At 43.0% G+C, this 21,693-nt stretch overlaps 1 protein-coding gene across 1 annotated transcript in view; it reads right to left on the bottom strand.

The window, feature by feature from the left end:
* MACF1 (microtubule actin crosslinking factor 1) overlaps positions 1-21,693 on the bottom strand; it is a 312,647-nt gene that overhangs the window by 134,057 nt on the left and 156,897 nt on the right. The window contains exons 37-44 of the mRNA XM_036746382.1: positions 14,362-19,719; positions 13,211-13,360; positions 10,750-10,965; positions 10,505-10,654; positions 6,821-7,054; positions 3,640-3,792; positions 2,875-3,108; positions 1,129-1,353 (exon numbers count right to left, since the gene is read on the bottom strand). Coding sequence (XP_036602277.1) covers positions 1,129-1,353; positions 2,875-3,108; positions 3,640-3,792; positions 6,821-7,054; positions 10,505-10,654; positions 10,750-10,965; positions 13,211-13,360; positions 14,362-19,719 — 6,720 coding nt within the window. The remainder of the gene's footprint in view (positions 1-1,128; positions 1,354-2,874; positions 3,109-3,639; positions 3,793-6,820; positions 7,055-10,504; positions 10,655-10,749; positions 10,966-13,210; positions 13,361-14,361; positions 19,720-21,693) is intronic.

Raw genomic sequence — 21,693 nt, forward strand, 5'->3', positions numbered from 1 at the left:
TGAAGACCCAGGCCACCAGATGCCAAGCCTGGTACTCTACCTTGTCTTTTCAATCTACAAGAATTCTGGCAAGTGTAGAAACAGAGGAACCAAGTTGCCAATCTGGTTTTGTTTGGCCTAATGGTATTATATGGACATGCTTCAATCTGCTTAGAAGCAGATTTTCCCTTTCTTTTCTATGAAATTCCAGAATTATTCCCTGAGTACTTGGGCAGAATAATACCACCTTATGTTTGAATAGTGCTTCTAAGGACAGGGGCTGCCTTTTGGGAACACTGGGATGACGTAAGTGTCAAGTTGAACTTTTAAAGTGATGAGAAGACCGTTGCATTTATCAACTTTGTATTTCCTTGCCTGTCCCTTGATCCAAGTAGATAGTGGTGGTAAAGGCAGGGTGGGGATAGGGAGAGAGAATTTAATTATCTAGATCCTGGGCAGTTGATTGTGGCTACAGCTGAGCAAGACCTAAAGCTCTTGGGCTGAATCCTTCACAGGGATTTGGTTTTCAAAGCACTTTCACATGCATTAATTTCATCTGATCCTTAGACAAACACTGATGAGACAGAGACTACTGTCCACGTTTTAACTGACAAAGAAACCAAGGTCCAAGTAGGTTAAAAGACATTTCCAAAGTCACATGAAGAATAAATCACTTAAGTGATGTGTAACAGAATCCAACACCCTCATCTGCTCCAAGCTGGGCCCTATCGCTGGCTGGATCCATGAACAGCAGCTAGCAGACCTGCTACTTACTGACAATCCTGACCCCTATGACTGATTGGTCATGTTCTATTCCTCTCAAAATCACTGCATTTATTTTAGGTGTCTTTGTAGCCTAAGACCTACCATCATAATTTGCTGCACGTAACAAGTGCTCAATAAATTTCAGAACAATCTTGACCCTGTGCCAACAATGAACAGTTTGAGCTTTTGAGAATGTGCCATACAGTCTCTCCTGACCTAAAAAGTGGCTGAGGTTCCCTCAAGGGTTTGGGAACCTGAGGCAACAACCCTATGGCCCAGATGTCATCTCCCCAGACCTGATGGTCACTGCCCTCTCTGCCACCCAGCCAGAGAGGGAGCCAAGGGCCAGGCAAATATCCCAAATACATGAAGGAAGGCACTCACCTTTGCACCCTCATATTGCTGGTCCAGCTTCTCTGGAGCTTGGCTCATCTCAGTGTAGCCATCAATGGTGTGCATGATCCCATTCCCCAAACTCTCTCCTGGGGTGTGCTCCAATTTTGGAAAGCTGGCCTTGGACAATCCACCTGTGGATTCCAGGGATGTCACCCAATCCAGAAGGGAATCAATTTTACTCCTGTTCTCCTCCAGTTCTTTGGCAGCTTTAGTCTGAAAATACCAGTGGCAGGTGAGAAGAAAAAGCCTGAGTCATTTAAAACAACACATGAATCGGGCTGGGCTTCAGCTAAGAGGTAAGGGAGTTAAAAATCTGTGTATGTGAAGCATTTGCACAGAAAGCCAAAACGTTACCATGAACCAAATCCACTGAAAAATAATCATGCCAAGCTCATCCTCTAGCTATTTTTATTCCTTCCCTATGCTCTCCATAACTAAGCAACAACAGCAGTCTTAGGGGACATCCTAGGGTTAGAGAGGTCTGTCAGAGAATCTTTCAGTCATGCTCGCTAGCAGGGTCATGCTGAACCCATTTGAGACACACAACAATCAGCGGCCAAGGACAGACAAGCACACATTCTCCCATTCCAACTAGACACCATTCTACCTGTCAACCAACCTAGATTTTTGGGGCTGCTGCTTCTCACACCTTTCTCCCTTCCAAGGTGGTCAGTTCTCAAACTTTTCCTAAGTCTGACTTTCCATTTTTTTAGGTTGTTTTTTTTTTTTGAAATTTAAAACTGGTAAAGTGCTATACATATGAGTTACTTCTTATGAACCTCAAAACAACGCTGTGATGTAAGTGCCACAGACAGGATTTTCTTCCATTTTATAGATGAGGAGACTGAGATGGGCTAAGTAACTTGTCCTGAGTCACAGAGCTATGAAGTGCCTAAGGTGGAATTGGAACCCATATCTTTCCACCTTCCGTTCAATGTACTGCTTACTATAGTACAGCAAGCTGTGTTGGACTCAAAGTCAAGAAGACCTGGGTTCAGATCTTGCTCTTGACACATAATAGCTGTCTGACTTAGGACAAGTCATTTCATCTCTGTACCTCAGGCAAGTCCCCAGGACTCATTTACCATGCATCGATCAGGTTGTGATTTGTCTTGGTGAAGAGACTTTCCATACTAGGGGTTCCTCATGCTGACAAAAAAACCTTTTCTCATAGTGATGTAGTTAATTTTATTACTCTTCTCAAGATTCTCCATATCTTTCTTTAGCTGCTGAAACCAGAGGAAGGCTATGCTAACACTGAGTGTAATAAAAGATGACCCTCAGACTTCTACAATTCCCTGCTCCTACTTGGAACCATGCCTGTGTTCCAAGTGTGGTTGCAATTTTAACTGGAGTGCTACAGGGAGGACTTGTGGCTGCTAGAGATGTGCCAGAGAGTGCCCTCTAGCTCTGACAGGATCCTGGATTTTAGAGCTGGTAGGGCCCTGAAGATTATCTAGTGTAGCCTTCTCACTTTACTGGTAACCCAGCTGCACCTTTGTGTCTCCCGGCTTCCCAAATCAATTCATGGAGCTCCTGGGTTGATTTCATTCTTTTTCCTTTAATGAAACAACTGGTCAGGTACTGAGATTTCTTTTTGAAACACACCTCATGGCCTGGGATTCCTTGCTAATGATTTGGGAGGAAAAAAGTGGCCCTGTAGGGCCCTATCACTAAGATGGCAAGCTAAGACAAGCCTCCAGGGCTGTTCTCTGTTCCTGTTGACTCCACTACCTTTTCAGATTCCTGCTTCAAGGCTTCAGTGACTGCCTCCTCCAGCTCCTTCTGGGCCACACGTGTCCGTTCCTGCAAAGCCTCTGACTGTTTTTTGGCCTGGTGCAGCTTTTCCCTCAGGCCACTCAGCTCATGGGGGCTCAGTTTGGTCTGGTTCTCTTCCAGGAATCCCTCAGTGTCTTTGATGACACTGGCAAAGGAGGTGGCATGGCTCTGGACATCCTTCTGCAGATCCTTATTATGTGAAAACAGGGAGAGAGCAGCCATCAGTCTCAGTACCACTAAGCAGCATAATGGGGGGAACAGCCAGGGGAAAAGCTATCAAATTAGGGAATGACATGGACATTCTAAGAGCAGTGCTCTCAATACTGATCACTAGGAACCTAATAAGCAGTCTGAAAACTGTGAGGGTACTTATCAATATCCATCATCCATGCAAACAGAGGGAGCCATGGACAGAGATAATCAAAAACCATCCCAAGCCGACCTCAGAATTCATATAAAAGCTACATATACAGTAGATTTACTCTCCTATGTTGAAAAGAATTTTTAAAATAACTTTGCATTGATACTAGGTAACAACAAGGGAAGACAACCCAGGTGTATGCTGTGTGGCAGAGAGCAGTCTGTGATTTCAAATTTCCTTCTGGTGAGCCTCATAGTTCTAACCTACGTGAAGACAACAGAATGGAATATACATGGTCCAAGTGACATGTATCTCTAGCAGGGCTGGTTAGGGTCTTTGAGGTCTGTCCTAGTACTAACCTTGACAGAATCTTGCTTCTGCTGCAGGGTGGAGAGGTCCTCAGGACTGCCCCCTCTGATGTGGTGACCTGTCAAGGCCTGCTCAGCTTGGCTTACCCAGGCACAAAGGTCCTCCAGCCTCTGGTGGCATGCGGTCTGCTGCTCCTGCAGTGTCTGGTTCGAATGCAAAGGCATTAAAAGATGGTTAGTACCACCCCCTGGGGGGGGGGGGGGTCACATAAAAATCAAGTCCTTGAAATGCAAAATGGAAAGGTTATACTGCAAGGTGGGTGGGGTGAGATGAGGCAATCACAGAAACCATACTTAAGCTCTCCTGGCCTCCCAGTCTGAGCATCAGAGACTGTGTGATGAAAACAACAACAACATGGTCTCATCATTTTTCCCCAGGGCTGCTTAATGCAGCCAACTCTCCATCATCCAGGGTAAAAAGGAGTAAAGGCCCTTAGATATTTAAAATCCACATATGATAAGGCTGAGCTGACATTTTCAAGATTTTCCTTCATTAGAGCTTTGAACTACCAAATTGATGGGTTTGAGTTTCAGGCTCTTACATTTTCCTGGCACATCCTTTGAATCTGCTAAATATTGAGAAAACGGACAAAAGGAAGGAAAATCACTGCATACCATATGTTATGAGGCCTGTGATAAGGAAAAGAAGGAAACTTTCCAGCAGTAATTTTTACCCTGTGACCACCTGCCCATTATCCCCAGTGAATCACACAGACGTGAGAGGCTTGGAGAGAGGTCCCTGGACAGAGGAGCATGCTTCTGTGACTCGTTCCACCTCCAGGCCCCACCTTTGCTGCATGATAAAAAAAGCACCAGACAGAGGAGGCATTGAGCATGATGTGTGTCTCTGACCATCTTTTTCTTTTTTCCATTCAAAAACAATCCTGAACTGAGCATTCTCTTCTCACCAGTGTCTACCTCATGACGGTGCTCTGGCACCTACACTCACAAAGAGGTGCCCAGCTTGGCTCCCTCTCTCTCCCCCTCCTTTTAACACAAACAAAATAAGGATTCTGGAAGAGAACTCCTAAGAGCTCTTCAGCTGCAAAGAGGGATCTTCATGGGTTAGGATGGGTGCAGACTGAATCTGAAAAAAGCAAAGCAAACAGGTTAACACACACACACACACACACAGAGGTAGATATAGAGGAAGGCATAGCATTTCTTAAGGGGTTCAAGGTTAACATAGATTGTGGGATTCGTGTGCTTGGTGAGAATATCCACATGCAGCTATACTCAGTGGTGTCCTCAGGCTGGGGCCCTGTCCTCAGGGGCCTCACATCTCACTGCCACAGCCAACTAGACTTCATTAATTACTTGCAGGGACTAAGTGCACTGGAATTGTTTTATGTGGCGCTAAGCTGGGTCTTAAGTGAATTTCCAGATTTGGAAGGCTAGACGATCACACCCCCACCACCTTGTTGAAGGCTTTTCTTTGGTCAGTGCTCAATTGCACCTTCAAATGCAGCTGATTCAAAGGCCCAGCTGAAGGGAGACAGGTGCAAAAGTGTCTTTGGTCTTTTCTAGGGGCCTCTTGCTTTCCCCACAACAATTAAGGTGGGGAATACAAATGGTTTGGGCCCCAGTTTACAAACTGGACATTGAGGCCAAGAAAAGTGAAATAACTTCCAAGTCACCTATTTGTTTAATAATAATAACTGACATTTATATAGCATTTTAATGCTTGCAAAATGTTTTTCATCTAATTTAATCCTCAAAACAGCACTGGGGGTGAGGTAATGAAACTGAGCTCATAGAGGGTAAGGGATCAACCTGGGGTATGTATGTAGCCAGGATCCAAGGCAGGGCTTGAATCTGGGTATAGTCATGACAGTCTAAGGCTCTTTCTAACACAAGACCACCCTGATACTTGTCTTCTCAATAGTGAGGTAATATGTAAGAGGTAAGAAAAAAATCGATCCCATCACTCTGGGATTGTTATACTAATAGCAATGGAGTTGATAATAACGTGGTGGGAGTAATAAAAAGTGAAGCTGTCTGAATGTTTTTTGTTCGTTTTAAGCTATTGTGATGGAGAGGCAGGTGGTGTAGGGACAAGTGCTGGACTTGGGAGGCAGAACGGTACAGGGCATAGAGTTCTGTACTTGCGTCAGGAGCCCTGGGTTCTAGTTCTGGCCTCCCCACACTGCCCTCTGTCCTCCTGACTTCCTCTCTCACATCCTTCATGCTGGGTTATCTTTGTGTGTCCCTTCCTTCCTGCCCCCTCAGCTTCCTTTTATGTGTTGTCCTCCCCTGTATAATACAAGCTCCTTGAGGATATAGACTGTTTTTCTGTTTGTATCTCAGCCCAGGGCTGAGCGCAATACTTGCAGCTTCCTCATTTGTAAAGTGGGGGGGGGGGGGGTGTCATCCTATTTGCTCTGCCACTTCCCAGGGATGTTGTGAAGATCACATGATTTAACGGATGTCATGCAAACGGTAAACCTAGAAGGACAATGTGAATGTCAGCTGCGCTGCAGAGTTGGGATGCTTAGCTTGACGCCCAGCTCTGCTATTGGCAAGGTGTGTGGCTGCCAGCAAATCACTTCCAGAAACTGAGCTTCAGGTAATCCAGTAGTGAAATGAGGACAATAATCCTTGCACACCCTACGGACAGTGCTGCTGTGAGCAGAGCACTTTGTAAACCATAAAAAAAAATATTAAATGACAGTGCTGACATTATCATTCCTCTATCATCCATAAAACTGCTATGACTTCATCAAGCACCTTGAGAATTCTAAATACGAAAGCCTGCACTTCTAGAGCACTTCCAGGTTTGTGAGCTGCTCTACAAACATTAACCCATTTGATCCTCCCAGCAACCCTGGGAGGTCGGGGTTGTTATCCTATCTGACAGCTGAAGAAACTGAGATGCAGAGAGGCTAAGGGATTTGCGTGCCTTCGCATAGCCAGCGAGTCTCTGGGCAGGAATTAGAAGCCAATCTTCCTGACTCCGAGTCCAGTGCTCTATCTACTATACCATCTAGCTGCCCTATTATTGTTCTACTAAAGAAAGGCACTAGAATATGTCTAGTCATATCTGGTGGAATCTTCCTAGTCACCCTTTGAAAGGATGAAGGTGGCCACAAATCAATAGCAGTCAAGTTCTCAAAAGCAGGCTGGGAGTGGCAACCAGGGAGCCTAGAAGAGAGAGCCTCTCCAAAGGCCTGACCTGGACCTGGGCAGCCTGCATCACTTGCTGAAGATGGCCCTGGAGTGCATCCTTTTGGGCTGTAGTGTGCACCGACAGCTCATGGAAGGCCTTCTGCAGCTCATTCAGAAGCCTCAGCAGCTTCCGGCTCTGTGGAGGGGCCAAGTCCTGGGCATGCTCTGAGATGAAATACTGAATGTCCAAAGCAAGAATGTCCAGCTGAGATCTCCTCTCAGAAAAGGGCTTTTTCAAGGCCTGAAAAAGTGCAAGAGAAAAATGAACAGGAAATGAACCTCCTCTTCACTGCCTCACATGAGCAGCTGTGCACCTCCCCTCTCAGTACAGAGATGACCCAGCTAAAGAACTGACTAGAGAGGCTTCTCTCTCTGCTGAGCATGGAGAGACAAACCAATCCCTGAGAGCCTCTCATTCCTATCTCCTCCAGGTCTGCATAGGGAACATTAAGTTGCCTCTATTGGACTTCAATTCCCAGACACATTCAATGAGCTTATGTGCTCACTGGGCACCTAAATCCAAAACAGTTAAGCCCCCGAACGGATCATTTCTGTTTGCTTTGGAATGCACCTTCCGCTTCACTGATTCTTTATTTTTAAAACTCAATTTCATGAATGAATGAAAAAGCATTTATTAAATACTTATGTGCTAGGCACTGTGCCAAGGGCTGGGGGTCAAAGATTAAAAAAAAAGAGCTCGTCTCTACCCTCAGAGAGCTTGTATTCTAATGGGAAAGCAATCCACATAGGAAAGGTGGGATCAGGGAAAGAAATTTGTTCTAGGGTGGCAAAATGGGAGTACTCTGGCAGTGATAGGCAAGCCGGCCAGGGTGGACAGCTGGGTAGCATGTGAAACTGAAGCATGGCTAATAACTGACATCCATCTAGCACTTTAAGGTTTATGAAACACTTTACATATATTATCACACACACACACACACACACACACACACACACATACTATCTCACACACAACAGCCCTGTGAGGTAGGTGTTATTATGATGATGTCGATTTTGCAGATGAGGAAACTGAGGCTGAGAGGAGTGAAATGACTTATTCAGTGTCACACGGCTAGGGTCTGAGGCAGAATTTGACCTCAAGTTTTCCAGGCTCCAAGTCTAGTGCTCTAGTCCCTGGACCACCTGGCTGACCATTAGCTCAGAATGCATTTATACTTGAAACTAAGAACGTTATTTCCTTGTAGTGGACTTATTGTAGGCAGCCTGGGCTCCAGTAAATCTGGAGGCATAGTGGATAATTTGCTGGACTTGGAGTCAGGAATACCTGGATTCAAATCCCAACTGAGACATTCACTAGTGGCATGACTCCAGGGAAATTACTCAATCTCCTCTTCAGTTTTCTCATCAGTAGTCCGAGGCAAGATAATAGAACTAGCTCACAGCACTGTTTTGAGAATCAAATGAGATAATATATGTAAAGGGCTTGGAAAACTTTAAAATACTACAGAAACTTCAGCTATTATTATTATTTCCTATACAATTATGTTTTGGGATTGCTAATTGGTGAGGGGTTGTTGGTCAGAGACTGATGAAGCACTGCAGATAAACGAGAGCTCACTAGGTTTCTAGAAATACTAGCTGGAAAGGGGGCCTGTGAGGACATCAGTCAGAGCACCTCACTTTTCCGGAAGACCAGAGAAGGAGTGACTTGATCAAGGTTATAAACAAGTCAACAGTAGGTTCAGGATTAGAATGCAGGTCTCTGGGGTCCTTCCACTCTAACCCACAGTCATTGATGTGGCTGCTGCTATACTTTGCACTCAGGAATCATACACAAACTTTCCATGTGACAGATGCCTTACTGCCTGAATGCAGGAAGAGGGGCCAAAGATGACAGCTGCCACTTCCCAAGTCACTGACTCTACACATATTTATATGTGACTGAGCCCCTTCAAGGAGGTCGGGTCCAGTGCACCAGAAGTGTAGTGAAGACTAAGAGAAATGCAGTGCTCTGGAATAGAGCGGACACTTCTGCATCAGGTTATCACTAAACTAGAACCAAGGCAGCAGGCTGATCCAGATACTCAGTTTTGGTGATAATGTCCAGTCTGATGTACATTTTCCATCCATGGGAAATCCCAGAGGAATGGTATCTGCAAAGTTCCACATGCCCAATTATATTTAAATAGAAAAATTAAATAGACCAGACATTATACTGGAAATGAAAAGTCACCCTAAGGGTTCTAAAGCCACAATTTTACTTTAATAACAATAGCTCACATTTCCATACCACCATGCTGTTGACAAAAAGGGTGACTGGCCCTGGCTATCAGGTTTTCTGTTAGAGGTGAGCTTTAACCTTCTCTTGTCTGGAACTAGGCCTCCAAGCCACTTCCCAGCCATTATTAAGTCTTTGTACCCCACACCCCACCCCACCTCCTTTTCCAGCTTTCCCTATTAGAATGTCAGTTCCTTGAGGAAGGCAGTCTTATTGCATATATTTGTATTCCCAGCGCTAAGCACAGTGTCTGGCATGTAGTAACTGCTTAATAACTGCCTTTTCTAGGTCCTAACACAGTGCTTTCTATACATTATTCTCATTGATCCTCACAACACCCCATTTATCAATCCACAAGTATTCACTGAGCATGTACTAAGTGCCAGGCACTGTGTTAAGTGCTGTTCAAAAGACAGTACAAGTATTATTATTTCCATTTTAGAGATGAGAATATTGAGGCTCAGAAAGATGAAGTGATTTGTCTAAAGTTATATGTAGCCAATAGATGATGGTCAGGCTAACCCAGGTCTCTTGACTACATGTCTTATACATCCTTTCTCCTGTAAGGAATGATTAAACTTTCATTTCCACAGAAAGCATGTGATACATGATTTGTGAAACTTAAGGCGTCATACGTGTCAGAAAGTCTCTCACTTCACATTTGAGAGAAGATATGCCCTTCTTTGCTGTCTAAGTAAACCCAGAGAGTGCCTCGTCCTCTGTCAACAATTACAGGGCCAGGTGAAGCTCCATTAAGGATGAGGTGCCTTAACCCAAGATACTATCTTGAATAATGAATATGTTAATGGTAAAGGAAATATAGATATCCTGGGTTATATTTTCAATTGACACTTTGTCAACTCTCTTATCAATTGAGAAAATTCCTTTCTCATGCTATGTTTAAACACATATGGAGACCATAAATCTGAGTGATGCAGATATCCTGAGTTGGGATCATTCTAAAAAGTATTTAGGGCTGTCATTCTACCAAATAAAGTATTAAGAAAACAAGCATGAGGCAGTGCCAAAAGGGAATGGGAATGGGAAATGTAAACAGGGGCAGAGACCCGTGTGTGTGTGTGTGTGTGTGTGTGTGTGTGTGTGTGTGTGTGTGGCGGGGCGGGGGGTGGGTGGTAAGGTATTCTAGATAGGCTGTAAACCCTGAAGCACCCAATCAATGGGGAAGCAGGGGAGGGATCTGAGTTTGGGATAGGGAAATAAAAGACTGGTTTTGCACTGCATGGGTGTGCCTACTTCTTAGTCACCTGTTCTATGAACTTTAAATAAAAGTCCTTCCTGATTCACTATCAGCCACGTGGGGTTCTTGGTAAGGCACTTGTTTCTTACACTCCTTCCCCCATACGACACTGTTCTGAACAGTAGTTCTTAAAAGAAAGAGATAAAGATAAAAACTCCAAGGGAAAATTAAATGCATGATGAGTCCAGCAATACCTCATATTCCTGAAGATGGTTATTCAAGTCAGTAGCATCTGATTCATTGACATTTTCCCTGTTATATAGAGAGTGACTGGTTTCATTAATCCAGGTCTCTAATTCTTGAAGTTTATTTTGTAGCACTTCATGTTGGTTCAAGATTTTAGCCTACAGAAAAACACAGGGTCAGAGAATTATAATTATAATCCCCAACCTGCCCAGACTTTTTGGGCCTGCCATTTGGCTGTGAAGAATAATTCTACCTTTTCCACATCCACACTGCTCTGGAGGCCGAGCAATCTGGAAGCCCATGTGTCACTCACAGATCTGAAAGACTTCTGAAGATTTTTGGCATCCTTCTCCAGGGCTTTCAGCAACTGAGCAGGGACTTCCTGGGGCTGGTTGGCCACAATCTGATTAACACACTCCAGCTCTTGATTCACCAGGATGGACAGATCCCTTAGCTCTCTGTCCAGAACCTGTGAGGGAGAAAGGGAAATTAACTTCATATGGCCCCAAGAGGTGGATACAAAGGAAGAGTGTGAAGGAACCACAAAGACTAATAAGAATAATAGTATCAGGAAGGAAAAGCACAGGATTGGCTTGAGGGCTGCAAGAAGAAAAGGTGCCAAGGACAACAAAAAAGGTTTTTTAAACTATGTGGGGGGTTAGAAGAGGAAAAATGACCACGGCAATCTCTGGCTTGGATGAGATGAGTGAACATACGTTTAGATGGGGGGCTATTTAACTCCTTCCACTCCCCAGCCAGGCTTCTACACCGCTCTCCATCATTTTATAGTTAATGATATACATTTTCAATTGTTCAAATTTCTGAGCTTGAAGACATACTTTGACTCCCTGTACTCCTTGTCAAAGCTGCCCCAAAATAAAACAGGTCATCTTAAAAAGTAGCAGCACGTCAACGGAGACGTAGTGGAGAGCGTGGCATGGCATAATGGATAGAGTCCTCGACTTGGAATGGAAGACTTAGGTTCAGATCCTGCCTCAGTGGGGGGAATGGAATCAACACTTATTAAGGGCCTGCACTGTGCCAGGCACTATGCCAAACTATCTTTTAAGCACTTAGTTACTAGATCACGTTCTCTCAGTCTCAGTTTCCTCCTCTACCAAGGGGCTGAGATAACAATACCTCTATTATTCACTTCACAGAGTCGTTGGAAGGATCAAATGAGAATGCACGTAAGAAGTATGACAAGCCCTAAAGTGCTCTATAAATGTCAGTTTACAGCATCATCATTACCCAGTGGAGCGTGGGATGAGAGCCCTGGTGAGGGATGCTACAATGGAATTCCTGTTCAGGGACTGACTAGACCGGACACTCCCTGAGGCTGCTTACAACTGAGACTTTAGAGTCTTTCCTTGTCGTTCCACAGAGTCCCATCCTAGGAATTATTTAAGTTTTTCACTGCCCCACTTTATGTCTTTCTCACCTCTGCAGCTTCTTTATTGCAGTGGAGCATGAAAGGCAAGGAAAAAGAGGGAATGTTACATACAGGGAACAGCTAGTAGGACAGTTTATCTGGAATGGTGGGCACATGAAGGTAAGTAATACACAGCAAGCCTGGAAAGGCGATAATGATGATATTAGCTAACATTTATAGAACACTCACTCTGTGCCAAGTGTTTTATAACCATCGTCATTTGATCCTCACAACAATCCTGGAAAGTCAGGCAAACCGAGGTTACATGACTTGCTCAAGGTCATGCAGCTACTAAGTGTCAGTGGTCAGGTTTGAATTACTGACTCCCGGCCCAGAGCTCTAGTAACTGTGCCCCTCAATCAGATCACGAAGGGTTTTAAATGCAAAATAGGAGTTTGTATCTGATCCTTGAGGCAACAAGGAACCACTTGAACTTCCTGAGCAAGGAAGTGACATGCTCAGGTCTAAACTTTAGGAATGTCAATTTGAGGGGAGAGACTGGAAGCAAGGAAGCTAATCAGGAAGTTATTCCAACCATTTAGGCAAGTAGGTGAAGACAGCCTGTTAGCAGATGTTAGCAGAGAATAGAAAGGTGGTAGTACTCTCAACGGAAACAGGAAAAGTAGGAAGAGAAGAAGGTTTTGGAGAAAACAATGAGTTCTATTTTGTACATGCTGAATTTGAGACACCTATGGGATATCTAGTTAGAAATGTCTAGTAGGCAGCTGGTAATGCAGGACTCAAGTTCAAGAGAAAGGTTAGGGCCTATAGTGAAGATGTGAAAGTCACCTGCATAGACAGATCACAATTGAAGTAATGGGAGCTGATGTCACCACCAAGAGTATAAAGAGAAAAGAAAAGGGCCCAGGGAGAGAGTACTGAAGGCCAAACACAAATGGAGGGTAGGGTATGGGTAAGCTCTTGTGAAAGGACTGAAGAGTAGTTAGGTGGATAGAAGAACCAAATATTTTCAAACCTACATGTCTGTTGGTCAAAACAACCCAAAACTGCAATGGCTGAACAGCAGCCCTAACACTGCCAGTAGTCAAGTACTATGGAATTTGGCCAGTCCTACACTTTAGAGTCTCCAAGCTACAGGAGCTTGCTGACCCTGGGACAGAAGTTACCCAGAAACCCTATTCAAACATAGAAATCTAGAAGCAAGACTGAACCCATGTCTCATGAATCAGCTGTATCTTTTCATTGTGTTATCCTGGACTTGAACTCTAGGGACAAACTCAATAGGAACCCTAGAACCAGGTGGGAAGCTCTGTGAACTTACCTTTGCCTGGTGCAATTGGTCCTGCAATTCTGCTAGGCTCAGCTCTGCTGGACAGATCTGCTTGGTTCTCATCTCAATATTCCGAAGGAGAGAGAGATAAGACACCAGCTGTTCATCATGTTCCAAACAGAGTCGGCGGCTATATACCGTCTGTGGAAACAAACGAAAAACTACTTAGACCCCAGACAAGTTCCTTCTGGTTCAGTTTTCCACTTCTGAATAATAGAAAGATTTTCATTTTACAGACACTAAAACAAAAAACTCAGATCTAGACTTATATATGCTTCCTTTCTACTAAAGAATTGTTTCAAATAATGGTGACAAAATAATTTCATAAATTCCCAGTTATCAGGTCATTACCATGAATTCAGAAGCAATGTTTTAGCAAACATATCAATTTCCCAAAGACACTCTGCCTTTAGGTGGCATTGCCACAGGCTGTCACATTATCTTCAATGGAAAATCCCTATCTTGGAGATTCTGCAATGTTTTGCCTTATTTCCCTAAAACAATTTCCTGTACAGGACATGGGACCTATAAGGAGGGAATGTGATGAGGTATAGTGGAAAAGCCACTAGATCAGAAAAGCTGAGTGTGACTCTGTTCTACCAAACTACTAGCCATGTCACAAGAAAAGAGGGCAATAGGGTATACTCAAAGAAATACTGGTCTAGCAGCCAGAAGACCTGGTTCAAATCTAAGTTTAACTATTTACTAGCCTTGTAACCCTGGACAAGTGATTTCACTGGGCCTCTGTTTCTTCGGCTGGAAGATGAAGTGACTGGACTAGATCTATACAATCCTAACTTTCTATGTATAATTAATGTATATTACTTAACTTCCTTGAGGCTTGCTTTCTCTTTCTATAAAATGCACATACTATATGTACTACAACTACTTCATAGAGTAATGACTGCTAAAAACATTACATAAGATTAAGTATGTAAAGTGTTTGGTGACTACAGAGAGCTATGAGTAATAAGTTATCTCAGGGAAGCAACTATTGAGCATACCCACTTTATGTGCCTATATGTATATTATTTTATGCACACACATAATGATTAACATCCAGTTTTGCTGAATCAAACTGCTAATAATCCAAATCATAGCTAAAACAAAAAAAAAATACACATCCCCAAAGTCAAACTTACTTTGGCTGCTTTGAAGGTCTCTTGGCCTATGTCTTCATTCCCCTTTCCTTCTGGTGAAGTTACAAAGAGAGATTGATCACTGCTGGAGCTCAGAATCATTTTCTCCTGGCCTGTTTTCTCATCCAGCTTCCTTGCTTGGGCTGATGCCAGGGGTACTGATTTTTCTCCATTATTCTTTGCACTTGTCCTAGACTTAGATCTAGGAGTACCAGTGCCAGTTTGAGGTTCCCTGATAGCTTCTCTGGTCATATCTTGGAGTGGCTTCTCTGATGTAAAGTGCACTAAAGATCGGGGAGGTTCTCCAGTCATTTCTTGGAATGGCTTTTCTTTAAGCTTGAGGGTTACAGAAGATCCCCAGTTAACTTTGGTGCCCTCTTCAACTGTTTCTTCAAATAACACTGTTTCTGGATTGGCCACTATGGAGGGAGCCAGATGTGAAATTTTCTCTCCAATTATTTCCTGAACTCTTATTTGTTCAGATTTGAAAATTCTGCCAAGTTCTTCATTGTTTCTGCTGTCCTCTAGTAAAAGAGCACTTCTTTCTGGGAATCTCAAACCCTGAGTTTCCTGTATGCTTGCTCCTGAGGCTGTGACTTCCTCAACTTTAAATGGTATCAGTGAGTCACACGTTATCTCTTCGTGTGACCTTTCTTTGGGAGCATCAGATGAGGAGACACTCATGCTTTCTTTATCTCCAAAAGAGACACAGGGATTTTGGAGTGACTTTGCTGGCTTGAAAGTTAGGAAAATGTCTACACCCTGGGTGCCTTCTTTAATTGCTCCTGTGGACATTACTTGGGGAGCTATGTCCCTAGATTTATCAGTTAAAGAAAATTTCTGATCAACATATGATTCTTTCTCTCTTTCCTGCACTGTTCCCTCTTTAGCTTGTAGGTTTCCCTGGGAGTCTTGTTCATCTTTGGCAATCATCTCTTGAGAAAACTTTGCTTCTGGGACAGGTACTACTCTGTATGCATGGCCACTTTCTTTTGCATTCAGTTCCTTTTCCCTTTCCCTTTCTGTATCAGTAGTGATTGGTTTCCCCATAGTAAGGTCAGTCAGCAACTTACCCAAAGTTCCACACTTTGGTTCTTGTGCCTCTGAAGTCAGTGATACCTTGTCCTCTAGAGTTTGTCTTTCCTTCATATGTTGGGTTATTTCTACTTGAGCAATCACTTCTTGACCTGAATCTGTTTTCTCCTTTTCTGTGTTTCTCCAAACCACCACCCTCATCTTTTCAGGAATATCAGGACTTTTAATTTTTATTTGTTTTACACCAGAACTGTAACCTTCTGGGTGAGGCTGCTTCACAACAATTTGGTCTAACAAATTGCCCTCAAAATTTGGAGAAAGTGTGACTTTGGTGGAACCTCTAGCATCTTGAGGGAGTGTCCTCTCACCCTGCTCCACTGACTTATATCCTCCTGATGAAAGCTCCCTCACTTCCAGATCTTCCACAGCCCTTCCTAAGCTCTCTGTTCCCTGAACACCTTCAAGAACCTTTACTTTAGTTTTTTCTTCTGCAGCCCTAAACATTTCCTCTGTTTCCTCTTGATTTTCATAATAACTCACTTCAGTTGCCTGGTTATAAACAGCCAATATTTCCCTTCTTGGAAATTCATTCTTTAATTCACATGATTCAATTCCTCTTTGAATTTCAATCCGTGAACTGTTATTTATTCTTTGAATATCTGTCTGAATAGAAGCTAACAATTCAGGATGGATTAATCCTCTTTCAGCAGCTTCTATTAAAGTTACTCTTTGGCCACTAGATAGATCAACAATTCCTCCATTCAACACCTGATGAGTTGCAATTACTCGAACCATTTTTTCATCCACCAATTTTTGTTCCAAAGCTGACTTTAATGACAGTCTTTTGCCTGTAGCAATATCTAAAATTCCACCAGCATCTGCCTGGGCTTCCAGTAGTCTCAATATAGGCACAAGGTCTACTTTTCCCAGTTGGGCTGCTTCAGACAGAGTGAGCTGTTTCCCAGCTACTCCATCTCTGACATCTGAGAAGGGAATTACCTCTAGATATCTCTGCCCAGATTCAACATCAATCTTACATTTTTTAATAAGTTCTGAATAGGGTACAATTTTGCAGTTCTCGGGGTCTACAATCCCATGCATCATTCCTGAAGACAATGTGGCTTCACTGGATGAGAGTCCTGTTCTTACAGCTTCTGACAAACTCAGTCTTTGGCCAGAAATGGGATCTACGAAGTTTCCACTTAGTGCTTGAATTTCTTGGACTTGATTTGTAAAGTCTTGGGTAACAAGACCAATTGCTATGGCCTCAGGGAGGGAAATAAATGCCTTTGTTTGGGGATGAATAAATTGATGAAGGCATATGCTCTCAACTTGTTTGAGTTCTTTGGACAAATCTTCATCAATTAAACCATGTTCAGTAGCATTATCAACAGAGAGCCTCATCCCAGAACCATGGTGAATGATACCTCCATCCACCACCTGTTTAGTTAACAAGTGAATGGCTTCCTCTCTCTCCAAAAGACCTTTGTTAATAGACTGGACAATTGTTAAGGGAATTTTGGTGTCAGGATCTATAATTCCATTTGTTTCAATCTGTAAACTAATCAGCTTCTGTTTGGCTATCTTCTCAGACTCTTTACCTTTGGTAGCTTTCTCCAGGCATATAAGTTCTCTCTGGTCAGTACTGTCCACCAAATCAAGGTTTGAAGCCAAAGTTACTGAGACTTTTTTATCTCTCTTCAGATCAACAATTCCCCCGGTCACCACTTGCCCCTCTAAAATCCTTGTGGCTGTTTGCTTGTCCAATAATCCAACCCTAACTGCATCTCTCACGGAGCAGATTGTGTTAGTGTAGGGATCTAAGACACCACTTATGGTTTTGTCTGATGTGAAAACCTTCTGTAGAAGATTCTCATTCATTAAGCCTTCATCAATGACTTCTTCCGTTGTCAAAGATTCACATGTTTGAGAGTCAAAGAAGCCCTGGAACATTTTCAGCTTTTCCATAAGTTTCACCGCAGTGTGGCTAGGTACTATGCCACAGGCTACTGCCTCATTTAGTAGGAGCTTCTGGCCAGTCTCTTCATGAAGGATGCCCCCATCTTCTAACTGTGCTGATAATATTTTTAAGGTAGTATCTTCACTTGGCTCTAAAGGATGGTCCAGTAACAGTGACATTTCCATAACACCATCAACTGACATACTTTCCATATCTCTTTTTACCACCTTTATCAGACTTTCACTTGCCATCTTTCCTCTTTCTAGATTCTGTTTTTGGTCATTACTTTCTTCTCCTTTTACTAATTCACTCATTGTTCTTTCTTTTCTCAGTAAATGAAGAATGTTAATATTTGAGGGCTTCACATCTGACTCTGGATGCAAAGTTCTCTCTTCATGGGATTCTGATTGTTCACTTTGAGGTATGACAAGGTCTCTTTCAATTCTACCAGGAACATGTGCTTCTTTTTCAGTCCTGGGTATGATCCCTTGTTCTTGCTGTAAAGTAGAAACAGTCTCAGTTAGAGTTCTCTTATGTTTCCTCATTGGTTCAACAGATAAGGGGTCTTTGTCAACTAAAATTTGAATGCCCATACATTCTTCGCTAGAATACAATTCTTTTGGCTCTTCTTTCTTGACTATAGAATTTTGACTTTGCTGTTCCGATTCAGTGTTAAGTATGTTCTTAAGACCATCAGGATTTGGAATTCCCATTTCTTGATCCTCTGGCAATGAATATTTTTCAGACTCTGAAATATTAGAGGAGCTTACTTCTAAAATCATCTTTTTCTTTTCTGTTTGACAATCTGTTGGCTGTTCTTTTGGAGATTCCTCTTTCAGGACAAACTGTAATTCTTTATGTCTTATAGTTAAACTATCCCCTGTGTCAATTTCAGGATGTCTTACACTGGCCAAGTCTCTTATTTCTCTGGGAGCCTCTGGACTTGGCTGGCTAACTTCACAGGCATGGGATGTTTCTCTCTGCACTAGTGTTAGGATTTCCACCAGGCCCTCATCTAACAGAAGCAGTCTGTGTCCACTGTGCACATCAATATAGCTGTGAGTCATCAGATGAAACAGGAGCTTTTCATGGTCACTTCTTGGTACATGTGCACTCTGGTCTGCGCTGTATAATGGGGCTGCTGCCACAGTACTAATACCCAGTGCACTTCTTTCTAAAGAGCCTGCCAACTGCATCCTAGGCATCACATCAGGTATGCAAGTAGATTTTAAGTTCTTGGTGGTATCTTTGTCCAAGATGCCTTTATCAACTGCTTCCTTCCAGGACCAAACTTCTGTGGTTGCTGGTTGAAAAAGAGCCTTGATATACTGCCTGTTGCTAAGGATTTCATGAGCTAGCTCAGTAGATAGGATACCTTGTTCCAGGGCATCAGCAATTGAGAGGATCTCTCCAGATTCAGGCCATAGCAACCCCATAAAAGACCAAAGGGACTGGAGAATCACAAGGGCCATCTTAGAGGCTACTAAATCTTTCCTTACTGCTTCATCTATTGTCAGCCTATACCCTGTGACAGTATCTATGATGCCCCCTGTCTGAAGCTGCCTGATGAGGATGGCACAGGCCATATCCTGGTCAATCAAATTATGTCTTACAGCTTCATCAACTGTTAGGCGATGTCCTGTTCTGGGGTCTACGATGCCACCTGCAAAAAGCTGAGCTTCCAACAACCGGACAGTAACCTGTCGATCAATCAATCCCTCCTGAACAGCACGAAAAATGCTAACCTTCCTGCCTGATTTCAAGCTCACCATCCCCCCTGCCAGTTGTTTGACAGGTAGTAGTTTTAGCCCTGAGTCCTGGTGAACAATACATCTCTGCATGAGATCCAGTAGACTGATTTTCTCAGCTGTATTGGGGTCAATCAAATTCTTAGTAGATCTTACGTGAGTCTCTATTTTTGAATGGAGCTGTGCTATGGTGAGTCCTTGGTAAGAGGCTTCTTTCAGGCTGATTTGCTTTTCAGTGGGAGAGAAAGGAAAGCTTCCAGTAGCCAGGTGAACTTCTAAGATCTTCATTCCAACTCTCTCACTGATTTTTCCCTTTTCCATTGCTTCAACAACAGGAAGATAATCTTTGCCTTTAGAAAGTATGTTTATTGAGGATTGGGCATCCTCTAATTCCTGAAGCAGGTGACAAGTCTGTTGATCAATGAGGTTTCTGGATAAGCCTTCCTTCAAAGAGAGTTTCTCATTGGTCTCAGGGACATCCAGTCCAGACATGATAACCTGGGCTTCCAAGAGCACCAAACCCGTGTCTTGATCAATGAGGCCCTTCTGCATGGCCTTGAAGATGGGAAATATTTCCACTGTGCCCAGGTCAATCACCCCAGCTACTGTTCTGCTTCCCTAAAAAATAATAAAGAGGAAAATAGGAATAAAACTAAAGAAGAGGCATGACTACAGAAGAGAGACATTTAAAGTACGTTAAAATGCATAAAACTCAGAAGTATCTTTAGCCCAGGTTAGGGTAAATGCCGCATGTAGGAGCTTGAGAGCTTATGCCAAAACAGAAATATTTCCTAACCTGCATGGTGCTCAATCAGGCTGTAAACTCAGCCAGGAGACTGGGGTAGGGCTAAATAAAGACAGATCTGAGGACAGATTGAAAAGCTCACTTTACAGTATTACACAGTAGAAAGCAACAAGGGTACCAAGAGCAAATATGACTATGGTCGGATCACCAGAGACCATCTACAAACATACACAGAGAGCTTTCTTGCTTTCTCCTTAACAGTTTCTAAAAGAATAATTCAAACCTTGACAGGAGGCATAATGTTTTTGGAAAAATCATTACACTGGGAGTCAGAAGATCTTCTAGGGTTACATCTTAGCTGTGCCACGTAGTAGCTGTATGACCACAGAAAAATCTTTTAAACTTCTGGACCTCAGTTTCAGGAACTGTAGAATGGGGTTAATAATACTTATACTACTTCTCTTGTAGAACTGTGGGGAGGATTAAATAAGAAGTATATAAAGTACCTTGTAACCACAGGATACTATAGAATATGTTATCATGTAACAACTTCCCACTACTTTCTGTCTAGTTTCTGCCTTCCATAAGGCTCTCACAGCAGCCAGCAGCTCCACAATGCCAAGAATACTAGAACTGGTCTATGGGAAAGGGATAAACAAGTTTAAACAGCCCTGCAGCAATGAAGCAGGAAGGTCCCAATGGAGCCCTGCCTCCTTTTAACACCAATCCACTAAGCTGTTTGGCATCGAGGGACATCTATGCTCTTATTTATCCATAACAGCCTTTCCCTGAACTGTTCTGATGCTCCAGGAACTGGAAGCCACATAAACAGGCCAAGGAAGCAGATTGGGAACATGTGTCATGGAAGCCACCAGTGGGCTTCTCCTCTTGGCCATTCAATGGTAAAATCAGAAACAAAGAAGAAAACATATGTAGAGAGTTAATCATTCAAGGAAATGGAACAAGAGCACTAGCTTCTGACCTTGGTCAAAAGGGTCACTGTACCTCATGAAATGAAGTTTCTTTTGGGAAAGCTTGTGAAAATATTATTTGGAGCCGGACCTTGTGATAACCAAGAAAAAAAATGATTCTATTCTGGACTCTCTATTTCTCCAATAATATTCATGAAATCTTAGCAATACCCAACCCTTGGGAAGAAAACTCTTGTGAGAGAGCTCAGGAAAGACAATATGACTATCTTTTCCAGCACACTTGTACTGAGAGGGCAGGCCAGGAGCAGCGGTGAGCTGGAAGCAAACTTTGGAACAGGCCCTACCAAACTTGCCCTTTCAGATCTAACCAAGCACAGCAAGAATAGAAAAAAAACAAAAGGCTTTTACTTACCAGAGCTGGAGGGTACGTACGCCTTGAGCAGCTAAGAGACAGAGCCTTACGGAGCAGCTCAGCCGTATCACACACAGTGTAAGCTTGGTGTTAGCGTCCAGCATGCGACTGTTTTGCTTTTGCAAAAAATAGAACCCCAAACAGGTCGTCCTCTTTTTCTCTTTGTGTATTTGTGTTTAAACTCCAGGGGGTTAGTGAAACTTGTAAGCAAGGATGTCAGTTAATCATAACAATACTTCACATGAAACACACAAACAGTACAGAGAGACACATCATGCTCAATATAATGGTGCTCAGCAGCTTGTATTTTGAAGGGGAGGAGAGAAGTTTTTGTTTTTTCCATTTCATAACCTTATAAAATCAGAATCAGATGTTCTCAGCAAGCAACTGTTAAAATTGTTTACATTCTCCTTTATATGGTGAAGCAACGAAGCCATCGTTAGGCATGGTCCCTCACAGAGAGAAGAAAAACTTGCCCATAATTTTCCTATTTTGGATAAAGT

Source organism: Trichosurus vulpecula, chromosome 2 (assembly GCF_011100635.1).
Source record: "Trichosurus vulpecula isolate mTriVul1 chromosome 2, mTriVul1.pri, whole genome shotgun sequence".
NCBI lineage: Eukaryota > Metazoa > Chordata > Mammalia > Diprotodontia > Phalangeridae > Trichosurus > Trichosurus vulpecula.